Source organism: Mustela nivalis (genome assembly GCF_964662115.1).
Source record: "Mustela nivalis genome assembly, chromosome: 13".
NCBI lineage: Eukaryota > Metazoa > Chordata > Mammalia > Carnivora > Mustelidae > Mustela > Mustela nivalis.
The window spans coordinates 91,876,991-91,897,957 of NC_139032.1; the positions used below are offsets into that span (position 1 = coordinate 91,876,991).

Below are 20,967 nucleotides of genomic sequence, written 5' to 3' on the forward strand. Positions count from 1 at the left end.
CAAAGATCTTTCTCGTGTGTCCGTGAGGCTTTATGAGCAGGGGTGAGACCGCGTAAAGTCCTTTCTTCGTAACTGAGATCAGTTGCTTGGAGATGGCAACTCGCAACGCTGACCTGATGACCGTAGAAAACCATGTCGATGGGATCTGAGGTTTCTTGCAAAAACCCCTTTCTTAGGCCGACCTGGTCTGTAGCTCCAGAAAGAATTGTTGGAAAGGAAGTTTCTCTGAGATGGTACCATACTGAAGGCTGTCAGCTTTGCGAATGGGTGTTGTCTCTGCCCTTGGACTCCCCGCGCTCAGCCCTGCTGCCGGCCAGGCTTGCCTCTTGCTGCGGGGGGGGGGGGGGGGGGGGTGCGAAGGTCTGGGGGCGGGGCCTGTGGGCTCCAGTCCGGGCTTCTGCAGGGGAGGGTTGGGGAGAGGCAGGAGGGCGCAGAGGGAGGGGCGTCAGGAGCTCCCGGGAGGGAACACGGGGGCCGCCTGTGCCGCGCGCAGCTTTCCATACACTGAAACTTTTACCTCAACTTAAAAAAAAAAAGGAAAAAAAAGAAAAAAAAAGAAAAGATTTAAAAAAAAACAAAAAACAAAAGGAGACTTTTTTGTAAGGTTCAATTTTCTACGAAAGTCCAGCCCCATGTGTGTCCCCAACCCGTGAGCTGCCGGTGCCGCACACTCTGGAGACCTTTCCCCGGTTTCGTGTATATAGGAACACTTTATTTATTAACATCATTGGTCATTTTTTTTAAAAAAAGAAAAACAAAACTGCAAAAGAAATGCATTAAAAAAAAAAAAAAAAAGCAGACACGCACACGCAGGCCTTTTATGTGGTTGGAAGGAGAGCCCAGACCCTGCCCGGATGGCGGACTGTGACCTCCAGGTGCTGGCGTCCTGCCACCTGCCGGTGCTCCGTCGCGCCTGTGCGCTCGCCCTCCCCGCCGGCCCCGCGGCCCGCCTCTGTCTGCGAGCGCGCGGGGTCGGGACGCACAGGCACAGACAACTTCCAGCCGCAGCACATGCTCAGTCTTCGTTTTGTGTGTCCGGTTCTTTTGTACTCACTTCTGGTCTCTCTAGGACTGTTTTAAAAGAAATCAATTTAGGGAACCCCAGTTATATAATATAAACTTTGTAATCTGAAAGAAAAAATGTATAGTAAATCTAAGTCTTGATTTTTAACTTTCTATTGTAAAAAAATAATAATAATAATATACAGAGTTTAACAGAAGGTTATGTTTTGGTTTTGTTTTTTTCCAGAGGCTGCCCTGCGGCCTTTGGGTACAGGGACACCCCACATTGCCCGCCTGAACTCAGAGCATTGTGGCTCCGGCCGCGAGTGCCGGACGCCCGCCGGCCAGTCCCCCCCCCCGCCCATGGGGCGCCCCTCACCTCCCAGCCCCGAGGGCAGGAGCAGTGTCCTGGCCAGGCTCTCCCCAGGGGCAGGAGGAGCCTCTGGCCCTCCCTCAGCCACAGGAGGCTTTGCTCCCGGAAGACCACTCTAGGCTCCCTGCTCAAGCGTTTTCCATTAGCACAGAAATGACTGAGACAGGGCCTTCTCCCAGACCTTCCTGGGAGGACTTCCTGGAGGTGGGTGCTGGGGGCAGAGCTGGCCTTGGGTCTGGTGGTGAGTTTCCAAGTGGACGGGGGGAACTGGTCATTGGTAGCCCAGTAGGGGGCTCAGTCTTTACAAATTCTTAAAATGAAACCAGGTTCCCCCGGCCCTTAACGGTCACAGGCGCCCTTGCCGGTCATGGAACTGATGAGGCGGTCGGTGGGTGGCGGGTTACCATGTTTCTTATCTGCTGGTGATTCTGACGCTTGGTGAGTTTTGAGCCAGTTTGTTAAACTTTTCATTAAGTTTTGTTTATAATAAAAATATATGTGGATTTTTCAACTTGCCATTTTTTAGAGTTACCCTTGTGTTTCAAAGATGTTTTTCTAAGCAGATCTGTAACAGAATATTTAAACTAGGACTTTAATACATGACACGATGGACGGTCTCTAAGCAGGCTCTCGCTGGCCACAGGCAGCAAGCATGCCTCCCCAAGCAGGGGGTGCCGGGCCGTGCGTGGGGGGCTCCTGGGGAGCACCTGTCCGGCTGCGGGTGTCGTGGGGGCGGTCACCTGCGGGAGCCAGGCACAGTGGAAGCATTTCAGATCACTTCACTGTCCGCTGGCTCTGCAGGAGACCTGGGTTCCAGAACAACTCTGCCCCTCTCCCCTGCCCCTAGTGAGGCCGCCGGCCACCATGGCGCAGAGGGCTGCCGGCTGTCGGAGCAGTGTAGTTCGATGGTGCTGGTTTCTTAGGGCTTTCTGTACACTTCAAAGCCGATGTCTCTTCCGAGTTCAGGTGAATGTCCTCAGTGGCCTCGAGGTCAGCCTGTGGGCGTTTGCCGTCTCCACGTCTCTGTGCTGGGGAGACCGCAGTCGGACAGGCCGGGCTCTTGAGGCACGGAGAACCCAAGGGCGGCTTTCACGGCCTCTTCCCGAGGGAGAAGGAACCGTGCGGTTAGCAGGCTGGTCTCATGGGAGCCCCGGAGGCCCAGGGGACAGAGACCCCTGCTTGCGATGGGCGGTGTCATCTTGCGTACAAACTGTAAGATATGTCATCTTTTCGTTTCTCTTTTTGTTCTTAAGCAACATCATGTCTGTGACAGCTCTCTGGGGAAAACATCCCCCGGAGAAAGGATGCGTTCCCCCCAAGTGTAGCCTGTCCCTCAATACTGACATCACGCTTCCAGAAATTTTTCTTTTTTATATTTAAAATGTTACTTTTCTGTATGATGTGCATGCAAGTTTACGGTAACTTTTCTTACTTTTTAGTGCCGTTTCTAGTATATTCCTGTAAATGTCAGTTACTGAAAATTGAGTCCAATGTAAGTAGTTTTAGCTCGTTTATTGCAATGCTGGCCTCAACACAACAGAATAAAAATGGTAGAAAGTACTCTTTGATGTTTCTGGTAATCATGGACCCTTCTCCTGGGGCATTTGTTTTGTTTTCATAATAAAACCAAAAAAAAAAAAAAAAAAAAGGTGCCTGTGTGTGCCTTTGCTTGTGCTTTCTGGTGGCTCCCAGCCTCGCGGATGCGCGTGTGGAGGTGCCGCGACGTCCGCCCGCTGCCCTCGGGCTCCTCACGGCTCGCACCCTGGAACGTCCAGCTGCCGAAGCAGCCCAGCTCCTCAGCCTGGGCAGGAGGGCACCAGGCTTTGGGGGACATCATCGTAGCCTTTCTCTTCCACTGACTGTGGTCTCTAGAACAAGCAGCCGTCTTTGTAGAAGCACAGCCTCGGTCACATTGCGTCTCACTCGCTGTCCCTCCTCTCTGCGCAGATGCCTCCCCCGGCGCTCCGGCTGCGTGGGGGCTGGTTCCAGGGCGGGTTGCCGGCAGCAGGCAGCAGACGCTGTCCTGCGGGCACAGTCGCCTGTCTGCTGGGGTTTTCTAGCACTCCGTAGAGCCGGGCAGAGAGGCTTCTGCAAGGAATGGACGGCGGATGGGTGCCCTGATGCTGTTTTTTGAGCAGTCGTGGCTGTTAGCGCCTGTCTCGACAGCACCCTCCCTCCCACCCCCCGACTGCCAGCAGGCCCCTTCCAGCATCCTCTTAGCATGTGCCATCCTTGTCCGGACTCACCCCCCTTTCATCCAGGCTGACCTCCCCAAGGACGGGGACTGGACCGTGTCCACCTCCGTGGCCCCAGCCCCAGCCGGGGAAGCCAGCCGCCGGGGCTACCCTCCACCAGATGGTGGCTTCCTAGGCTCCAAGCAGCTTAGCGCCTGCTGTCCTATGGGCGGCCGCCGCATGTCGGTCCCCTGCACACCCTGATCTGTGCAGACACTGGCCGTGGCCAGTGCTGCCTTCCCAGGTGCTCTCCATGCCTGGGGTCCGAGTAACCAGCACCTGTGCTCAGGGTCATCCGAGGCGCGCACCAGCGGCAGGGGCACTCCCCATGAGTCTGCACTTTGCTTTCTTCCCAAGTAGAACTTGCTGAACTGCAAGGACGTCTCATGAACGGTCTCCTGGGTAATCCCAGTGTCAGGGCGGCCGGACGCAGGCAGGTCTTACTCGGTGGAGATGGGGCAACACCAGGAGGAGACTCGGGAAACGTGACTTCAAACCTCCCGACCCACTCAGCAGGCAAGCCTAGGGACCATGGCTAAGACCAGAGCTCTGGCTGGACATTCGGGGAGCGAGCTCTGACCCAGCAGTTCTGCTTCCAGGAGGCTTGCTAAGGAACTTGCACACCCACAAAAAGAACCAGGTCCGACGAAGCTCGGGACACGCCGTGCGCAGGGCGGCCACAGGAGCTGTGGGCTCACGGGAGTGCTGCCAGTCAGACATTCAAAGCATGACGTAGATGCCCGTCTGGACAGCTGGGCAAGAAGAAACCCACAGGACGAGACGCGCCGTGCCGGCCGTGCCTTCAGAAGCCTGCAGGACGGCACGTGCAGAGCTGCTCACGGCCGCCTGCGAGGACGCTCGTGTTCTTCACGGATTTCTGTAACGGGGTTTGTAGCAGCCGTGAGATTCTCCTGTTGTTGCAAAAACCTAACCTAAAGCCGACTTAAAGTATTATGAACAAACAGATGAGAGTGAAGAAGGAAAGAATCCCCCAAAGCTTATTTATTTAGAAAAACCGGCTTTAACAAAAGACATCCCCACATTTGCAGAACCGCGTAGATGTCCCTTACGGCCGAAGGCACGTCCATTGCCAATGCCAAACGGTCGCCGCAGGGCTGACTGTCCGCCGCCTCTGTGCACGGGGCCGCGAGTTCCCACTGGCCCTGCTGCCAGGCTGCTACTGGCCCCTTACTCCCACCTGGCCCCACATGCCACGCTTGGCCATACCTGACGCTGGTTCTTTCATCTATTTTAGGTCTGTCCTGTTCTTTATCAGGCAGAATGCAATCCTGGAGATGACCTAGAAAATTCTGAAAAGGTCTGGAGCCAGGGTTGTCCCTCTTGCTTGGGCCTCTTGGAAACATAAGAGCCACATCTAGCTGTGTCCCCACCCAGGGCTTGTCCCCAGTGCTGGCAAGGCTGCCACCGAGCCCAGGAGCCAGGTCCGCCGCTCGCGTGGTATGTGGAGAGGCCTCAGGAGCCCCTGCGAGCATTCTTGGGTTCTGGAAGCACAGGTGGGTCTCCTTGTTTACTGTCCAGAATCTCCCAGTAAGGCCTGGGGACCATAAGGCCACTCGCTGAGTGCAGCATGGCCTGATCTCCGCCCAGCTTGGCGCCCAGGCCCAGGGTATCCCACAGTACTACATGATGGTACAGAACTTGGATCGGCCTGTGTCCCGAGAGACTCCGAGCTTGTGTCTGTCCCGCACCAGGATGGCCTCATTTCCGTACTGTGAGTACCACATGCTACGGCTCCTGCTCAGGTAGGTCCCGCGGGGCCCCGATTCCAGCTGCTGCTGCTGCTGCTGCCAGATAAGCAAGGACGTGTCTCGGTACCGCAGCCGGGCGTAGCTTTCGGACAGAGCTTTCTCTGCCAGCGGCACACGGCCGCTCATCACTGGTCGGCAGCTCCTCACTCCCGGGTGCCTGCACGCCAGGCCTCTCCGAGCCAGTCGCCGGCGTGGACAGCCGCACACTGCCTTACACTGTGTACACTCATCAGCCGCCTTGTGAGCTGCTGGGGCTGAGGACCCCTTATTTAACTCAGTGGTAAAAACCACGGACTCAGGCCAGGTGTAGGCAACACCTTCAGGAGCCCGGCATTGCGAGGGAACTGGGGAGGAGCCTGGGGCGCCGTGGAGACACCCAAGGACCTGTGAGCAGTGCAGTGGCGCCCTGGCCCCTGCTTTATCAGACCTGCGTCTGCCAGGGGCGAGATTCCCACCTGGGGACCCCTGGCCGGGCGTGGACTGTGATTCCGAAACCACGGCCCAGCCCACTCAACTGGAACCAATGTATCTGGTGTCCTGCATGTGAGGACATCGCACAGCTGGACAGATGTTGACCTCTGGCTCCATAACTGCGCGCCCAGATCCAAGCCTCTGTCGGCTTCCGGCACCACGGGGCCACTCTGATGGAGCCGGCGGCGGTTCAGTCCTGCGTCCTCAGCTCTCGCCCGGCTGTTGCTACAAAGAAATGAACACGCTGTCAGGTGCCGGAAGAGGGCCCAGCGGCGAGGGGAGGCTTTGCAGCGCCCGGACTCAGCTCTTTGGGGATCACAGCCTCCAGCCAAGCTACTGGCACCTGGCACGACCTCACCTGCTGTCCCGCGACACAGACTGTGAGCCTGCGTTTAAGAGGCAGACCTGTGACCCCTCCCAGTGCCTTTATGAACGAACGGGGGTCCTGGGAGAGCCGTCTGTGGGCGCGCCAGTGTCCAGAGAGGGAAATGAAGTCCCAAGAACCTGAGCGGGCGCAGGTTTCGGGACCGACCCAGCAAGCCCCCGCCCGAGAGGGGGTTTGCTCAGGCTGCTGAAGGGGGCTCGGGACTCACCCGGTCACCAGGGCCCTTTCTGCTTCAGGCAGCGGAGGCCCCTGGGCGGACAGGGGGAATGGACAGGAAATGATGCGGAAACCAAGCACGAAGCATCCACTAACCGCCCGCCCCCCATGCTTTCCCAGGCTGCAGGACTTCTGCACGCCCCGTGGTCTGGTCACGCAGCCGCCGGTGGCTGCCACAGGTTCTCCCCAAGTCGCCGGGCCTGAGCCCAGGAGCCCGTCAGGGCACCTCTGGGTCCCCCACCTACGGCCGCCTCGCGCCCGCGCTCTCCCTGTCCCCCTGCCCACGTCTCCCATCGCCACCTGCGCCCATCGCCTCGCGCCCCAGTCCCCGCGACCCGGTCGCAGACCCGCTCCCCCGCCGCCGCCGCCCGCGCTCCAGGGCCTCCCGCCCGCGCCCCTCACCGCCGCCGCCGCCCACCGCCCTCTCCTCCGTCACGCGCCCCCGCACCTCCGTCGCCCCCATCGCCTCCGCCCCCGCCACCCGCCCCCCGCCGCAGGCCGGCGCCCAGTCACCCGCGCGGAGGGGCCTCGGGGGGCCTCGGGGATGCGCCGGCGGCCGGGCGGGGCGCGGGGCGGGGCGCGGGCCGCGTTTCCATGGCAGCGGCGCAGGCATGCGCAGCCGAGCGCCGAGCCGGGGCAGGCCCGCGACACGATCCCAGGGCGCCGGAGCGGCCGCGTCCCCGTCCCGGCCCCGACCGCGGTTTCGCCCTCCCGCGGGCGGCCTCGGCCGCGCTGCAGCTTCTGCTCCCCCCTTCCGCGCTCCCAGGAACCCGCAGGCCTCGGAACGCGACGGTGGGGGAGGGGCCGACGGGCGCGGGTGTCGGGGGCGCGGGGGACGGGCACTGGCGTCGCGGGCCGCGATCAATCACCGAGTCCGCCCGAGAGCTTCTGCCGAAAGTGCAGATGGACAGTCGCGTTCGTCCCTTCGGGCGCTCGGAATTCCGTCCTGGGCCCCCGCCCCCCGCCGCCCCCGAGGGCGCCGCGCGCTCCAGGCTCGCCAGTAGCGCCCTCCCGGGGCCTCCGCGCTGCCCTCGCCGGCTGAGCCGCCGACGCGGAAGACGGTCGGGAAGCGGGTCCACGGGCGCTGCCCCTCGCGCTGCCCCTCGCGCTGCCCCTGCCCGCGCTGCCCCTGCCCGCCCCGCCCCTCGCGCCCGCCGGAGCCCCCCGCCCCCCGCCGGTCTGCGCCCGCCCCGCCAGCGCGGCCCGCACGGGCGCCGACGTCCAGCAAACACCCGAGCCGGGTCCGCGCGGGCGCGGGAGTCGGACCCCGGGAAGGCCGGCCCACGCGCGGCGGGGAAGAGTGGCCGCGGGAAAGAGGCCGCTTGTCATCACGAAGAGACGTGTTTCTCGGTTCCTCATGGGCCGAGGAGGGACTCGGGACACGGATGGCGAGGGACGGGACGGACCGGGATGAAAACCGAGAGCGCGTGGGCTGCTGCGGCGGGAGCTCGGAACGCGGGCGAGGGCACCCGGCGGCGCGCACCGGGGCGCGGAAACTCCCCGCTGTTGGCAGCCGCTCGGTCACGCGCAAACTTTCCGGAATTAAACGTTTATTTTAAAAGTGGAAGAAACGTTAACGAACTGGAATTAAAAAATAAACAGGTGGGGCGCCTGGGTGGCTCAGTGGGTTAAGCCGCTGCCTTCGGCTCGGGTCATGATCTCAGGGTCCTGGGATCGAGTCCCGCATCGGGCTCTCTGCTCGGCGGGGAGCCTGCTTCCTCCTCTCTCTCTCTGCCTGCCTCTCTGCCTACTTGTGATCTCTCTCTGTCAAATAAATAAATAAAATCTTAAAAAAAAAATAAACAGGTGAAAGGGCGGTCACAGAGATGAGAGGAGATTGGCAGTCTGTGTGCCGCTGATCAGGGACATAGGCCCAGGTGGAGGACAGACGTCCCCCCACTGAGCGGCCTGGAGAGGCCTTAACAGAAGGGGTCGTTGGGAGGCACAGAGTGGCCAACGAGGGAACGTCTGGAGGTCCCGTAAGTTCCAACTGCCGGAAGCAACTGGAGCCTCAAAGCTCCAGGAGCCAAGGGGGATCCTGTTCTGGGAAGAAGTAGGGAGACTCCAGGAGAGCTTGGGACCTCGGAGCTGAAACGCAGACTTCTGGGGAGGGAGCACCAGCAGCTTGAGCTGGTGTCTGCGCTGACAGCCGGAGCAGCGGGGACACAGACCCAGCGAAGGGACGCCAGCCAGCTGCTGCCTCCGAGTGGAGGAAACATGGTAAAGTGGATTTTGTGCTTGTTGGGAAAACCCAAGACTAGATGCAGCAGCTGCTTCAGGAAAAACAAAACAAACCCATGAAGAATCTTTGCTGGGGGCGTGCACGCTGGCAAGAAGCCCAGAGGAAGCAGTGAGGAAGGAGCACACTTGCCCCCTCCTCCCGTTTTCAGTCTGTCTCCCAGAGCTTACCGGGAAGACGCTGGCAAAGGGGGAGATGAGGTTTGCAGAGTCCTGGTCGGAGCATCACAAAGCAGAGTGGAAAGGATATTTGGATCACATTTAACATAAAGGCTGCAGGGGCTGCAGGTGACAGCCAAAACCTCCAGACGGGTGTGGTCCTGCCCTTTGTTCCTTCGCTGCGGTACACACATTCTATGCATAGTGGAACTCCATACAACAGAAGCAGAACCCCCAAACCCAGCTCTACTAAGAGCCTGAGATGATGCCACTCTCTTTCATACTAGAGTGAGACAGTCTGGCCCCCTGCCCGCGTGGAGGAGATGCAACATCCCAACAGACCTTTCCGGTTAGGGTCTCCTTCCCTCTGAATATCCTCCCTGAAACACAGTTGCAAAGTTCACTTCCAACAATAGGTCCTGAAAATAATAAGGGGCATGAGCGGGTTAGCGGGAGGGGGGAGAAGCATGGGGGGCTGTCACGTGCTGCTGCTGCACCGGCTCTGTCCAAGACCGCTCTGCCCTCAGCAGCATCTCAGCTAGGCGAGGTTTCTTTAACTACTGGGCGACTTATACCTTCATTCCCAGAGGGCATGAGCCTTTGACGCTCTTTCTTATTTATTTTGTGGTAGCTTTCTATTCACTTCTACTTCGGGCAGCAGAAATGCTAAACTGCTGGGGCGCCTGGGTGGCTCAGTGGGTTAAGCCTCTGCCTTCGGCTCAGGTCATGGTCTCAGGGTCCTGGGATCAAGCCCTACATCGGGGCTCTCTGCTCAGTGGGGAGCCTGCTTCCCCCTCTCTCTCTGCCTGCCTCTCTGCCTACTTGTGATCTCTGTCAAATAAATAAAATCTTAAAAAAAAAAAAAAAAAAGCACTGTGAAGCCTTATTAGAGGTCAGAGGAGCTCTGCTGCCCTTTGTGCCCTTTGGGTCCTGGAGACCAGCCGTGTGGCCGTGGGGAGACAGCACCTTGTGTCTGTCTCCGGTTCAAAGCACACACCTGAATCTGTGAACGAGGACCTCAAACTTCCATGGCGTTGCTCCCAAGTGGTGCTCTAACCGTGTCCTCGGTGGGCCACCCCGCTCAGTAGAAGGCGGGCACTTCTGGGGGATGGGGTGCAGCTACGACCAGTGAATTCCATGAGCACGAGCCCACTATCTGGCCTTCTTCTGTTCAGGAATGAGCTCAGGAGCGCTATTGTGTGGGAAACATGATGGCCTGCCCAGCTCCATGGATATGGACAGTTGTGCTGGCAGCAGAATGAAGGGCAGGAAAAGCCAATCCACATCGAGAATCAGTATCTACTTCAGCGAGACAGATGGAACGCCTGTCCCCTCCACGGTAGACCGGTCCAGTGTAGGAAGCCTGTCACCGCTTGGCTGGCTGGCCCCTGTGTGATGGCATCATAAGGAGGGTCCAGCACTGAGCTTGGCTATCGGCGGATGAGCACCTCCCCACCCCCAATGGCACTACACAGGTCAGCGCTGGTGGTGGAGGTCGGTGGAGTGGGCTGAGCCTAACGTCCATCCCTCCCGCTGGGGCACGTCTCACGTCCGGGATATGGAACGAGCTCCTGCAATTTAAGAAGAGAAGGAGATGAGTCAGCAGTTTAAAAAAATGATAATCAGTGGGGCGCCTGGGTGGCTCAGTGGGTTAGGCCGCTGCGTTCGGCTCGGGTCATGGTCTCGGGGTCCTGGGATCGAGTCCCACGTCGGGCTCTCTGCTCAGTGGGGAGCCTGCTTCCCTCTGTCTCTCTGCCTGCCTCTCCGTCTGCTTGTGATCTCCCTCTGTCAAATAAATAAATAAAATCTTTAAAAAATAATAATAATCAAGAAAATCCAAACTAAGGGGTGCCCGACTGGCTCAGTCAGTGGCGTGTGCGGATCCTGATCTCGGGGTTGTGAGTTCGAGCCCCACATTGGGTGGAGAGATGACTTAAAAATAAAATCTTAAAAAGAAAAGAAAAAGAAAAAAAATCCAAATGAAGATCACAGTGTGAGACCACCATATCCACAGGAATGTCTAAGAGCAAATGAGATTGACCCATTCATGTGCCGGCGACGCCAGCGGCGTGGACGCTGCGAGTGGCCCGCCCTGCCTGTGCGCACCGACACAATCTGGCCCACCCAGGGAAGCCGCGGGCATCTGTGCCCACTGGGAAGTTTGCACACAGCAGCCCTGAGCCTTCAGAGCTTAAAACTAGAAGCGGACCGGCGTCCTGTTCTCAGACAGAGGGAAAGACTCCTTAGACTCTGAGGAGTCCCGTACCACGCAACCCTGACCATGAATGAGCCGTAGTCCACGTGGACCCACAAATGAGCGTAACCACGGAGGGCAAAGAAGCTAGCCCACACCCTAAAACACTCTACTAAATGATTCCACTTATGCAACATTCAGAAAGAGGCACTAATTATAGCCTTTCGGGTTGCATATTTCGATGGTAAAAGTACAAAAAAAAAAAAAAGTGAGTGAGCCTCGCAGATGCCAGCTTGTAGGGGGAGGGAGAGGAGAGCACGGGAAAAAGGCGGAGGACCACGGGGTCGCCTCCAAGCGCTGTCTCGTGACCCGGCGCTGGTTACTTACAGTCTTCTACTATAACGCCGCCCTAAGCCGCACACTGGCTGTGGGCACAGCCCCGCGTGTCATATCTCAGAGAAGAAGGTTTTTCGAAGGAAGCTAATTATAGAGGGTGAGAAAGCAGACACCAGTTAAGGCCAGAAGTCACGTTCTCCCACCTACAAACACGCTGGTGCTTTCATCTGTCACCGCCGTGGCAGATCACCTCTCCGGTGGCGGTCACTCATGGCTCGCGGACGTTTGCTCAATGGTCGTAGAGCTCCCAGGTGATCCGAGGATGCCATAACGTATTTAATCTGTTGGAAACAGGATCTGAACATTTGGCTGAACTAGTTTGGCTGCATGTCTCTCAACTTCTCTCCTCCTCCATAACGCCTTCGCTCCGGCGGTTGCCTCCTTGCCCTGTAACTGTGGAAGAAGCCGGGTCCCATGTTCTGTAGGCGAATCCGGGTTCTGGATTTGGCCGACCCCGAGAACAAGACCTGGGCTGAGATCAACAGTTGGACGCTTAATCAACGAGCCTCCCGGGTGCTCCTGTCTTTCAGGATTAAGATGGACCAGGGCCTTGGGGTCTCAGCAGCCTGGGCTGCCCCTCCCAGATTTCCCCATCCCTCGCGCACAGGATCATGGTAACCTGCCACCACCGATCATTAAGGTTGGAAATCGTCGATTCTCTGAGTCTAACTTTACTTCTGGAATTCTTCCACAGGAACGAGCTCTCTTCCTCAACTGTTTGGCTGTCTTGAAATATGGTTCATGTGGGAAATGCCGAATAAATGCCTTCTTTTCTTCTTTCCCTTTACCTGGCAGTCTTCAGAAGAATGGGGGTGATGCGCTACCAGCCTCCACAGGGAATTTTTAAAAAGCAGGGTCTGGGGTTTTTTTAAATAGCAGTATGACTTCATGAATTTCTAGTCAATATCTTTCAACCAGTTGCACTCATACTGGGTTTGAGGCTCAAGCTTTCCCACACGTGGGGCGCCTGGCTCAGAGCTTAGGTGTCTGCCTTTGGCTCAAGTCATGATCCCAGGGTCCTGGGATCGAGCCCCGCATCAGGCTCCCTGCTGAGTGGCAAGCCTGCCTCTCCCTCGCCCACTCCCCCTGCTCATGTTTTCTCTCTCACTGTCTCTCTCTCTGTCAAATAAGTAAATAAAATCTTTTTTTAAAAAATGGGACACCTGGGCGGCTCCATGGGTTAAAGCCTCTGCCTTCGGCTCAGGTCGTGGTCTCAGGGTCCTGGGATCGAGCCCCGCATCGGGCTCTCTGCTCAGTGAGGATCCTGCTTCCTCCTCTCTCTCTCTGCCTGCCTCTCTGCCTACCTGTGATCTCTGTCTGCCAAATAAATAAATAAAATCTTAAAAAAAAATAGATTTCCCCCACATGACCAGGAGGAAACCCAGCTGCTGGCAGGACCTCACTCTGCCTAGAAGCTCTGGGGGAAAGAGTCTGTTCCACGCTTCCGTGGTCCCCAGTATGCCCCACCTTCCATGGCCGTGGCCGTGGCCATATCACCCGGACGGCCGCCTCAGCCTTCACGTGGCCTCTCCCTCCTGCGTGTCTCTAGTAAGGACGCTCGCCACCAGATTTCGGTCCCAGTTAATCCAGGATGATCTCCTCTTGTCCAGAGTGTCAGTTAGTTACACCAAAGATCCCTCTCCCACCTTTTTGGAGAGAGAGAGCGAGCACGCCAGTGAGGGCAGGGGAGGGGCAGAGGGAGAGAGAGAACCTCAAGCAGGCCCCACACCCAGTGCTGAGCCTGATGTGGGGCTCGATCTCATGACCCCGAGATCGTGACCTGAGCGGGAACCAAGAACCAGACACGTCACCAGTGGAGCCGCTCAGCGCTCAAAGGCCCCCGTTCTGAAAAAGGTCAGGGGCCTCAGGGACTGGATGTGGACATATCTTTGGGGGTCCACCACGCAGCCCGCTCTAAACCCTAACCTGGAAATCGGTGCAGGAAAAACGGAGGCCATATGGGACGGGCTATTTGGTCAGGCTGTGGCTCAAGGCGACGCGGATACAGCTTGTCTCAGAGAACAGGACAGAAGAGCCCACAGCTGCGCACGCCGGCTCCTGTGGCCACCCGGGGTGCCGAGCTCTGGGAAAGGCTCGGGAGGACCAAGGGACCGTGCCCCAGAGCAGTGAATGGCCATGGTGCGTGACACTTCCAAAGTGACTTTTTTTTTTTTTTTTAAGATTTTATTTATTTATTTGACAGAGAGATCACAAGCAGGCAGAGAGGCAGGCAGAGAGAGGGAAGCAGGCTCCCCGCAGAGCAGAAAGCCCGATGCGGGGCTCGATCCCAGGACCCTGGGATCATGACCTGAGCCGAAGGCAGAGGCTTAACCCACTGAGCCACCCAGGCGCCCCCAAAGTGACTTTTGAAGGAAGAAAATAAAAAGCCAAGATTCCTCCATTTTCGTCCAAGACAGAGACCGCTAGCCCGAGGCTGCCGGATGCCTTCGGCTGGAAGCAGACGTGAGGTCTCTGCGGAGACAGGGGAGAGGCTGGCTGGCCTTCGGCACGGAGCGTGGCCCCTTCTGCCAGTCCAGAGGTTCCAGAGGGAGCCCGGGGACCGGGGCCAAGTTTGCAGTGGGTCGCCCCAGCTGTCCCACCTCCAAGGTGCTTGGCCTCGGTCCTCCCAATCAGGCCCCACTCCTGACGGGGAGACCTGTGGGAACACTCAGCCTTCCCTGGAGGCCCTCCTCTCTGCCTTACAGCGACAGGGCCGCCGGCCTCCTAATCTGTGCTTTGAATCGCTGCTCCAGCCGTGGCCTTGAGTGGGCGGCTGACCCGCTCCACGGTCCGTCGACGTCCTCCAGCTCCTTCCCAGCCGCCTGCATCCGCTGCCGGGGTTCTGGTCGTGGCTGTCACCCCGGCTTTGGAGCAGCTGAGTCCCTGCCCCCCAGGACATTTTCTTCCCATAGGTGTCTGTCCCACCCCAGTTTACCAGCAGAGAAAGTTCTGGAGCTCGCTCCCCCTGGGCCAGGAACTCTCAGGACAGCACTCAGTGCCAGCACAGGGGGGGCTCCGATGGCTGGGGCGATCTGGTCCGTGCCAGCACGCTAGAGTCTAGAGTCTGCTTCCTGGGACACCTCCCGGCCCCAAGGATGGGTGCAGGGGCGGGGAGCGGGACAGCCCCAGGTGTGCGGGGAGCACGGTGGAGAGCAGCGTCTGTTTTGCTTGAAATGAAAGGCAGGCCACTCCCAGCCGCGGGCTCCAAGGTGCTATTGTGCCTCTCCGGCCATGGCAGAGGAGCCGGGCACAGCTGGGCCCGCCCGGGTGGCACCTGTGGGTGCAAGGACCCGTCCCGACGGAGACGACAAGGAAAATCAAGGGTCTGGGCCCCGGGAGCCGAGGTGAGCGCTGGTCATGATGCCCCAGGCTGCCCAGACGGGGTGGACCGTGAAGCCTTTGACCTGTGTCTTGACTCTGGAGGGTGGGCAAGGAGGACACACAGGCCAGGGCGGGAGGGAAGGTGAGTCTTTCTGAGAGCTCCTGCCCGAGGGTGTTAATCCCCGGCCAGGTACATCCTCCTGGGGACGCGCCACGTGCTGGGTGGGTGCTCAGGAACTGTTTGCTGGGTGGGTGGGGGATGGGGGTGGGGGATGGTGGGCGAATGCATGATGGCAGGGGGTGGCGGGGCGTGGCGGGGGGGTGTGGCTGGGCGAAGGGATGAGTTCACGTGGGGCGCAGGGCCGGGTCCTGGTAGCAGCATGAAGAAGGGGAGCCCGCAAGCCAGACCCAGAGGAGTCCACCCACGCCCGGGGGACATCTCCAGAGGAAGCGGGACTGAGGCGGCAGGAGATTCCCCCGAGGGAGGGGCTGGTGGGGGCGGGGTCATGAGCCGACCAGGCTGGGGTGGGAGGGGGCGGGGTCATGAGCCGACCAGGCTCCCGGGGGCCGCGGCTGGAGACGCTTGTGGTGGGCTGGGGCTGGGGCAGGTCAAAGTTACAACGCCTAAGTCTGTGGCTGGGGTTTGGGGCGGTGGTTAGGAGGGGGGCACAGGTTAGACTGAGGGGCTCTAATGGGGGCAGGGGGCTTTGGAAATCGTGCCCGGGAGGCTGGTTGTGCGCAGAAGGCAGGGGGAGCCAAGGGGGTCTTTGTTTGTTTTTAGGAATAATAGCTTAATTGAGACATAATTCTGTGCAACACCCCCTCCCGTTTAAAGGGCACAGGGTCCTAGCTTTTAGCCCACTCGCGGAGTCGGACGACCACCGCCAGAGTCAATTTTAGAGCATTCTCATCACCCCTCCAGGGACCCCTGTAGCCACAGGCGGTCACTCGGCATTTCCCATGGCCCCAGCCCCAGACCACCACTGACCAACACCCACTGTGTCTGGACTTGGCCGTGGCGGACATTTCCTGTACGTGGGGTCATGTAACATGGCTTTTCGGGGCTGGCTTCTCCCACGGAGCACGATATGTCCTAGCTTCATCCTCGCTGGGGCACACGCGGGGACCTCTGTCCTCTGGCCGCGCGTGTGGTGCTGTATCCGTGCCGTGCCGTGGTTTAAACCACTGGTGAGACACGTGAGTGCTCAGCGCAGCGGCACGGGGCACGTTCCTGCTGCTGTCTCCGGAACTTTCTCATCTTGCACACGGACCCCCGTCCCTCCCCCAGCCCCTGGCGCCCACTGTGCTCCTTCCTGTTCATGGATTTACGGATTCAGGGCACCTCGTACGAATGGAGTCCTACAGCATGTAACCTTTGGTGTCTGGCTTTTTCCACACGGCATGAGGTTCTAGAAGTTGGTCCCTGCTGTAGCGTATGTCAGAGCGGCGCCCCCTTGACGGCTGAGTAACGTCCCGTGGTATGGATGCACACACGTGCTAGCCACTCATCTGTCGGGGGACGTGCGGGCTGTGTCCACCCGCTGGGGACTGGGACGAGTGCTCTTGCACACGCGGGTGTGCAAGTTTTCTTGTGGGCACAGGGTGGGTTTTGAGCAGCGTGGAGCCTCGCGGGTTCGAAAGGTCCCTCCCGCTGGGGTCGGGTGGAAGAGAGAAGTCAGGTGCAGGGGTCAGGTGCCGAGGACAGGCCAGGAAGATGTGGTCAAGCCTCGGGGTGGTGTGAGGCACAACCACACTCAGCTCCTAGAACACGCACTGGGGCCTGGCTCTTGTGACAAGTCTCCCAGGGACCCACCAGTCTGCCTGGTTCCAAGATGACTGAGAGTCGCCATGCTAGCTGGTCCCTGCACACCCTGATGGGGGGGCCGCCCTGCATCCCAGAGAGCCCCCCGGGGGCGTCTTGCGATGCCCACCTCACAGGGGAGGGAGCTGTAGCTTCCTGCCTCCTGCAGCGTCCCACGGCGCGGGGAGCGGGGCCGGGCCATGCGTGGCCTCTGTGGCTTCACTGCGGCTCCCCACACTGAGGGATGGAATTTTCACTCGCGGTCCTTGTAATCAACTTACAATTCGATACTCAGTTTCATTTTCGGCAAACTTCTTCTTCCTCTTCTTTTTAAAAAAGATTTCTTTCTTTATTAGACAGAGACATAGCAAGAGAGGGAACAAAGCAGGGGGAGTGGGAGGGGGGAAGCAGACTCCCTGTCGAGCAGGAAGCTCCACGCAGGGCTCGGTCCCAGGACCCCGGGATCACGACTGGAGCCGAAGGCAGACGCCCCCCGGGCGCCCCTGTTTTTGGCAAACTTCTAAGTATATTCGAGACGACTGGATATCGAATCTGCTTTCTCCACGATGAGGAGTTTCGCCCGGACGGTGGGTGTGGTCAAGCTGACGCAGGCGGTCAGGGTCAGGGACACGCCCCCGCCGGAATACTCTGGCAGGGAAACGGGAATGTAAAACATCGCCTTCACATGTTTTTAGGTGGATTCCATGCCGAAGTGGTAATATTTCAGATATGTTGGCTTAAATACAACATATTATCAACATGGATTCCACGTACAGTGTAGGGAGGTGTGAAGGGCTCCCCCACCCCGGCCACAGCTCTGGGAACCTTGGCATCCTGCCGACCCAGAGAAGCCAGGTCCGAGGGTGGCACATCGTGGTTCCGTTGATAAGGACCGTCCGGGTCTGGGCCAGGCGGTCCATTGGGGATGACAGCTAACGGGTACAGGTTGCTTATGGGGATTGTTCTAGATTCAGAACACTTGTGCTGTGGCCTATGGGGGGGTCTAGCAGGCACCTCCCCTTGCTGTCTTAGTTTCCCGAGAGGGGTAGGGCTGCGGGAGGGTCAGAGGGGCCCAGGTCCAAGGGCAGCATGAACGGCAGTATTGGCAGCAGACTTGGCCAGAGTGTCACAGCCGAGCCTGCGGAGAAGCACGTTCGGTGGCAGCAGGCACCCGGTCAGCCCTCAGGTCCCATAACCCAGCTGCACGGGGCCCGCATCTTCCCCGCCACGGCCTGGGGGTCCACCTCCGTCCTTCCTGCAGGTGACCATGAGTGCTCCGATGAGGGCTCCGCGGAAATCCAGAATCTCCCCCAAATCCCTACTTCTTGGTTTCATGCCTACAAATGGTGGAAGTCCTGGCGACACTTCCTCCTTCCTGAGAGCCTGGAGCAGCAGCTCGTCCCCCAGAGCTCACAGCCCCTCTTGGGAGGACCCCCAGCAATGTCCTTAGACCAGTCTCAGGGGGGCCATCTGGCAATCGGTCCGGGGTCCAATCTATGGCCTTGCACTTAATTGTGATCGTTGAAACCACAAGCCGCGTCAAGTCCGTGTTGTGCCTTTTTCGACGTAACGTGAGAAAACCCACACCCAACAACCCAGTGGGGCGTAATCGGAGTCCACGGCAGGCCAGATGGTCTTTTTCTACACCTATACTTTCCCAGGAAATGGTGACAGCTGAATTTGCATGATGTAACCACAAATGGAATTTGCAAACTGTGTGTTCATGGGGTTTCGGCCACGAGAACTAGTCCCTCACCCAGTCCAGGGACACAACCCCCTGGAAAAAGGAAGTCGGAGGGATGGGGGTAGGGGGTGGAGGGGTGGAGGGAGGAGGGGCAGGATGAGTGGGGCCCGGAGAGAGGGCCGGCAGGATGCAGGGAGGGAAGCAGGGGTGCGTGCATGGCTGAGAGCAGGTAGGCGGCCCCCAGCTTCTGTGGAGGCCTTTGCAGAACAAGTCTTGCATGTGTCTGGGGCCCCGCCTTACGGAATAGGCCCCCTGAGCCTTGGTCCTGTTGAGGAGAAGCATGGGGACCCTGCGGCAGCTCCGGGCGCTGGCTGGCAGTCGGGCGGAGAGAGCCCCGGTTGGGCTGCGTGTGGCTCTCCGAGGAGGCCTGTGCGGAAGGGAGAGGTCTCGGGTGTCCGGACGGGCAGAGAGCCCCCCGCTCCTTCCAGGGCCCGGCACACCCCGTGTGCAGCGTAGGAAGACGCGCTGTTCCCCTTCCGAGCTCCAGCCGAGGAGGACGCCTCTGTAGGAGTCCGGGGGCTTCGTGAGGGTAGACTCCCCCTGCACTGCCACCTGGACCCATGGAATCAACCAGAAGGGAAAGGAAAGCCCTTGGCTAGAGGCACCACAGGAGACAGTGTCCCTGTTCAGACGGGGATTCAAGCCTGGCAAGTCCTGTGACTTCACCTCCAGGGCAGGTCTGGTCCGAGGGCCTCCCTGCTAGAGCGGAGGTGCCTCCGTGCAGAGCCTGCTGGGCTCGTGGGGTGTCCCCCCCCCACCGACCGCAACTGGGCCGCCCTTCCCTGCACGACTTACTGTCCCGGGAGAGCCCCAGGAGCCGGAAGCCCGGCTCAGCTCAGCTCAGCCTCCACAGGCCTCCTCTCCGGGACGCCCAGGGACTCGACAGCCACCAGGCTCCTGGGAGGTGCCCCCTACCAGCTCCCCCCACTTCAGCCGGGATACAAGGTGTCTCCCAGCAGCTACTTTCCGGTCATCTGGATGCTCTTGCCAGACCACCGCCCCGTTTCTGCAATGGGCTGTGTGTGTGCGTGTGTGTGTGTCTTCAAGGCCTGCCGTCCGTGGCGGACTCAGTGTCTGGGTGTTGCAGACACCGCAGCACCTTCCCTCCTCACCCACCCGCCCAAATCAGTCGGCTGAGGAACAGCAGACAGTCCCGGAGTGGAAACCCCTCCCAGCAGCAGGTGCCAGGCGCAGGGGAGGCCTGGTGCTGGGACCGAGCTGGCCACGTGGCCCTCAGGACACAGGGCATCTGCTACGATCACCAGTGTGGTCAGGGCCAAACCGGCTGAGTGGGCTACGCCCGTCGCATGCTGTCACACACGCACGTGCTGATGTTAAAGATCCTCATAGACCTTGCTAGAACAGGCGGCCGAGCATGGATGGCACAGCCTGGTTTCTAAACCTTGGCATCCACTGAGCGCACGTCTGTGACTTCCGGGAGAGAAGCTGTGGGGCTTATAAAAACCGTGCTCTGCCAAACTGTCGCTTCATTCATTTGGTGTTTCGTTAGGTGAGTGCTTTCTGAGCTCCTACCGCGGGCGGAGCCCAGTCTGCTCTGCTGGGTGTGAACTGGGGACAGGGCAGAAGGGTCCCTGTGGCCCCAGGTCTCACTGACTAGAGGCATGAGGCTCAGCGAGTCAGGATGGCGGAGAGGGTCGCAGAGAATGTGCGGGTGTGAGCTCTGTGGGCGAGGGTCCCAGGCGGAGACGTGGCCCGGGGAAAGGCCTGAGGTAGGAGCGCGCCGGGTGGGGCTGCTCCCTTCCTTCATGCGGGAAGTGAAGCCGTCCAGGGAGGGGGCACATCATGGGGGATTTTCTAGGGAAGGAGTTCGCTTTCACCTCTTTGGCCAGGAGAGTGACAGGGTCTCACCCAAGTCCCCTGGGTCCCTGCTGTCGGCCAAGGATGGATGGAAGGGGGCAGCGGTGTGGGTGAGGCGGGGACAGGGGCTCTGAGCCTCCTCTTCTACTTTGCGGTACGTGGCTGGTATCAGCATTCCCTGCCCTCTGGACCGGGGCCCGGCTCCCCGCCTCTCCTGTGGGCTGCCCAGAGCTTCTCCTTCCCACCGAAGCCATCACTGGCCGTGCTACAGGCAGGCCATGCTGAGGTGCAGCCCCAAGGGCACCATCTCCTTGTCCGTGAGCACGTCTCCAGGGCACCATGTCCACAGGATGTGATGGGAGCTGTGCTCCCCGCCCCCGCCCTCTGGAGGGCGCCACAGGCAGTCCTGGCCAACAGCTCTGGGTCCCCGGGCATGAGGATGGCAGTAGCGTTTTCTGGACCAGGGTCCCCTCTTTCTGATCCGTGCTTCGAGTCGGCACAGTCTGGACCTGCTCATCACACGCACACCAAGACGGGGAGACAGTCTCCACCAAGTTTCCGTCCGTCCGTCCATCCATCCCTGTTAAGAGCAAGGGCGCTGTGAGATACACGCGTCCCCAGTCCAGATGGGAAACTGGGAATGCTGAGACAGCGACCAGCTCAGGACCGCACGGCAACCAGGTCAGAGTCTCCGGAGGTGACCATGCTCAAGGCTAAACCCCAGCTTCCCAGACCCGCGGGGCAGGCAGGGGGCGACAATGCCCCTCTGCGCCCACCAGGGGGCAGCAGGCGACTGTCCGTGGGGTCAGCCTGAGCAGCGGTCTGGGCTCCGATCTTGGGTCTCTG

General features: G+C 59.5%; 1 protein-coding gene and 1 long non-coding RNA gene across 2 annotated transcripts; both read right to left on the minus strand.

Moving 5' to 3' along the window:
* Positions 1-718: 718 nt before the first annotated feature.
* LOC309846778 lies at positions 719-4,483 on the minus strand. The gene is made up of 2 exons (XR_014302136.1): positions 3,622-4,483; positions 719-3,463 (listed from the first exon to the last, which is right to left on the minus strand). It is a non-coding gene; the product is annotated as an uncharacterized lncRNA (long non-coding RNA).
* A 92-nt stretch (positions 4,484-4,575) lies between these two features.
* BRD3OS (BRD3 opposite strand) lies at positions 4,576-7,034 on the minus strand. The gene is made up of 2 exons (XM_082696269.1): positions 6,964-7,034; positions 4,576-6,074 (listed from the first exon to the last, which is right to left on the minus strand). The coding sequence occupies exon 2, from the start codon at positions 5,502-5,504 to the stop codon at positions 5,250-5,252; it is 255 nt and encodes an 84-aa protein (XP_082552395.1). The 5' UTR covers positions 5,505-6,074; positions 6,964-7,034; the 3' UTR covers positions 4,576-5,249.
* Positions 7,035-20,967: the final 13,933 nt, after the last annotated feature.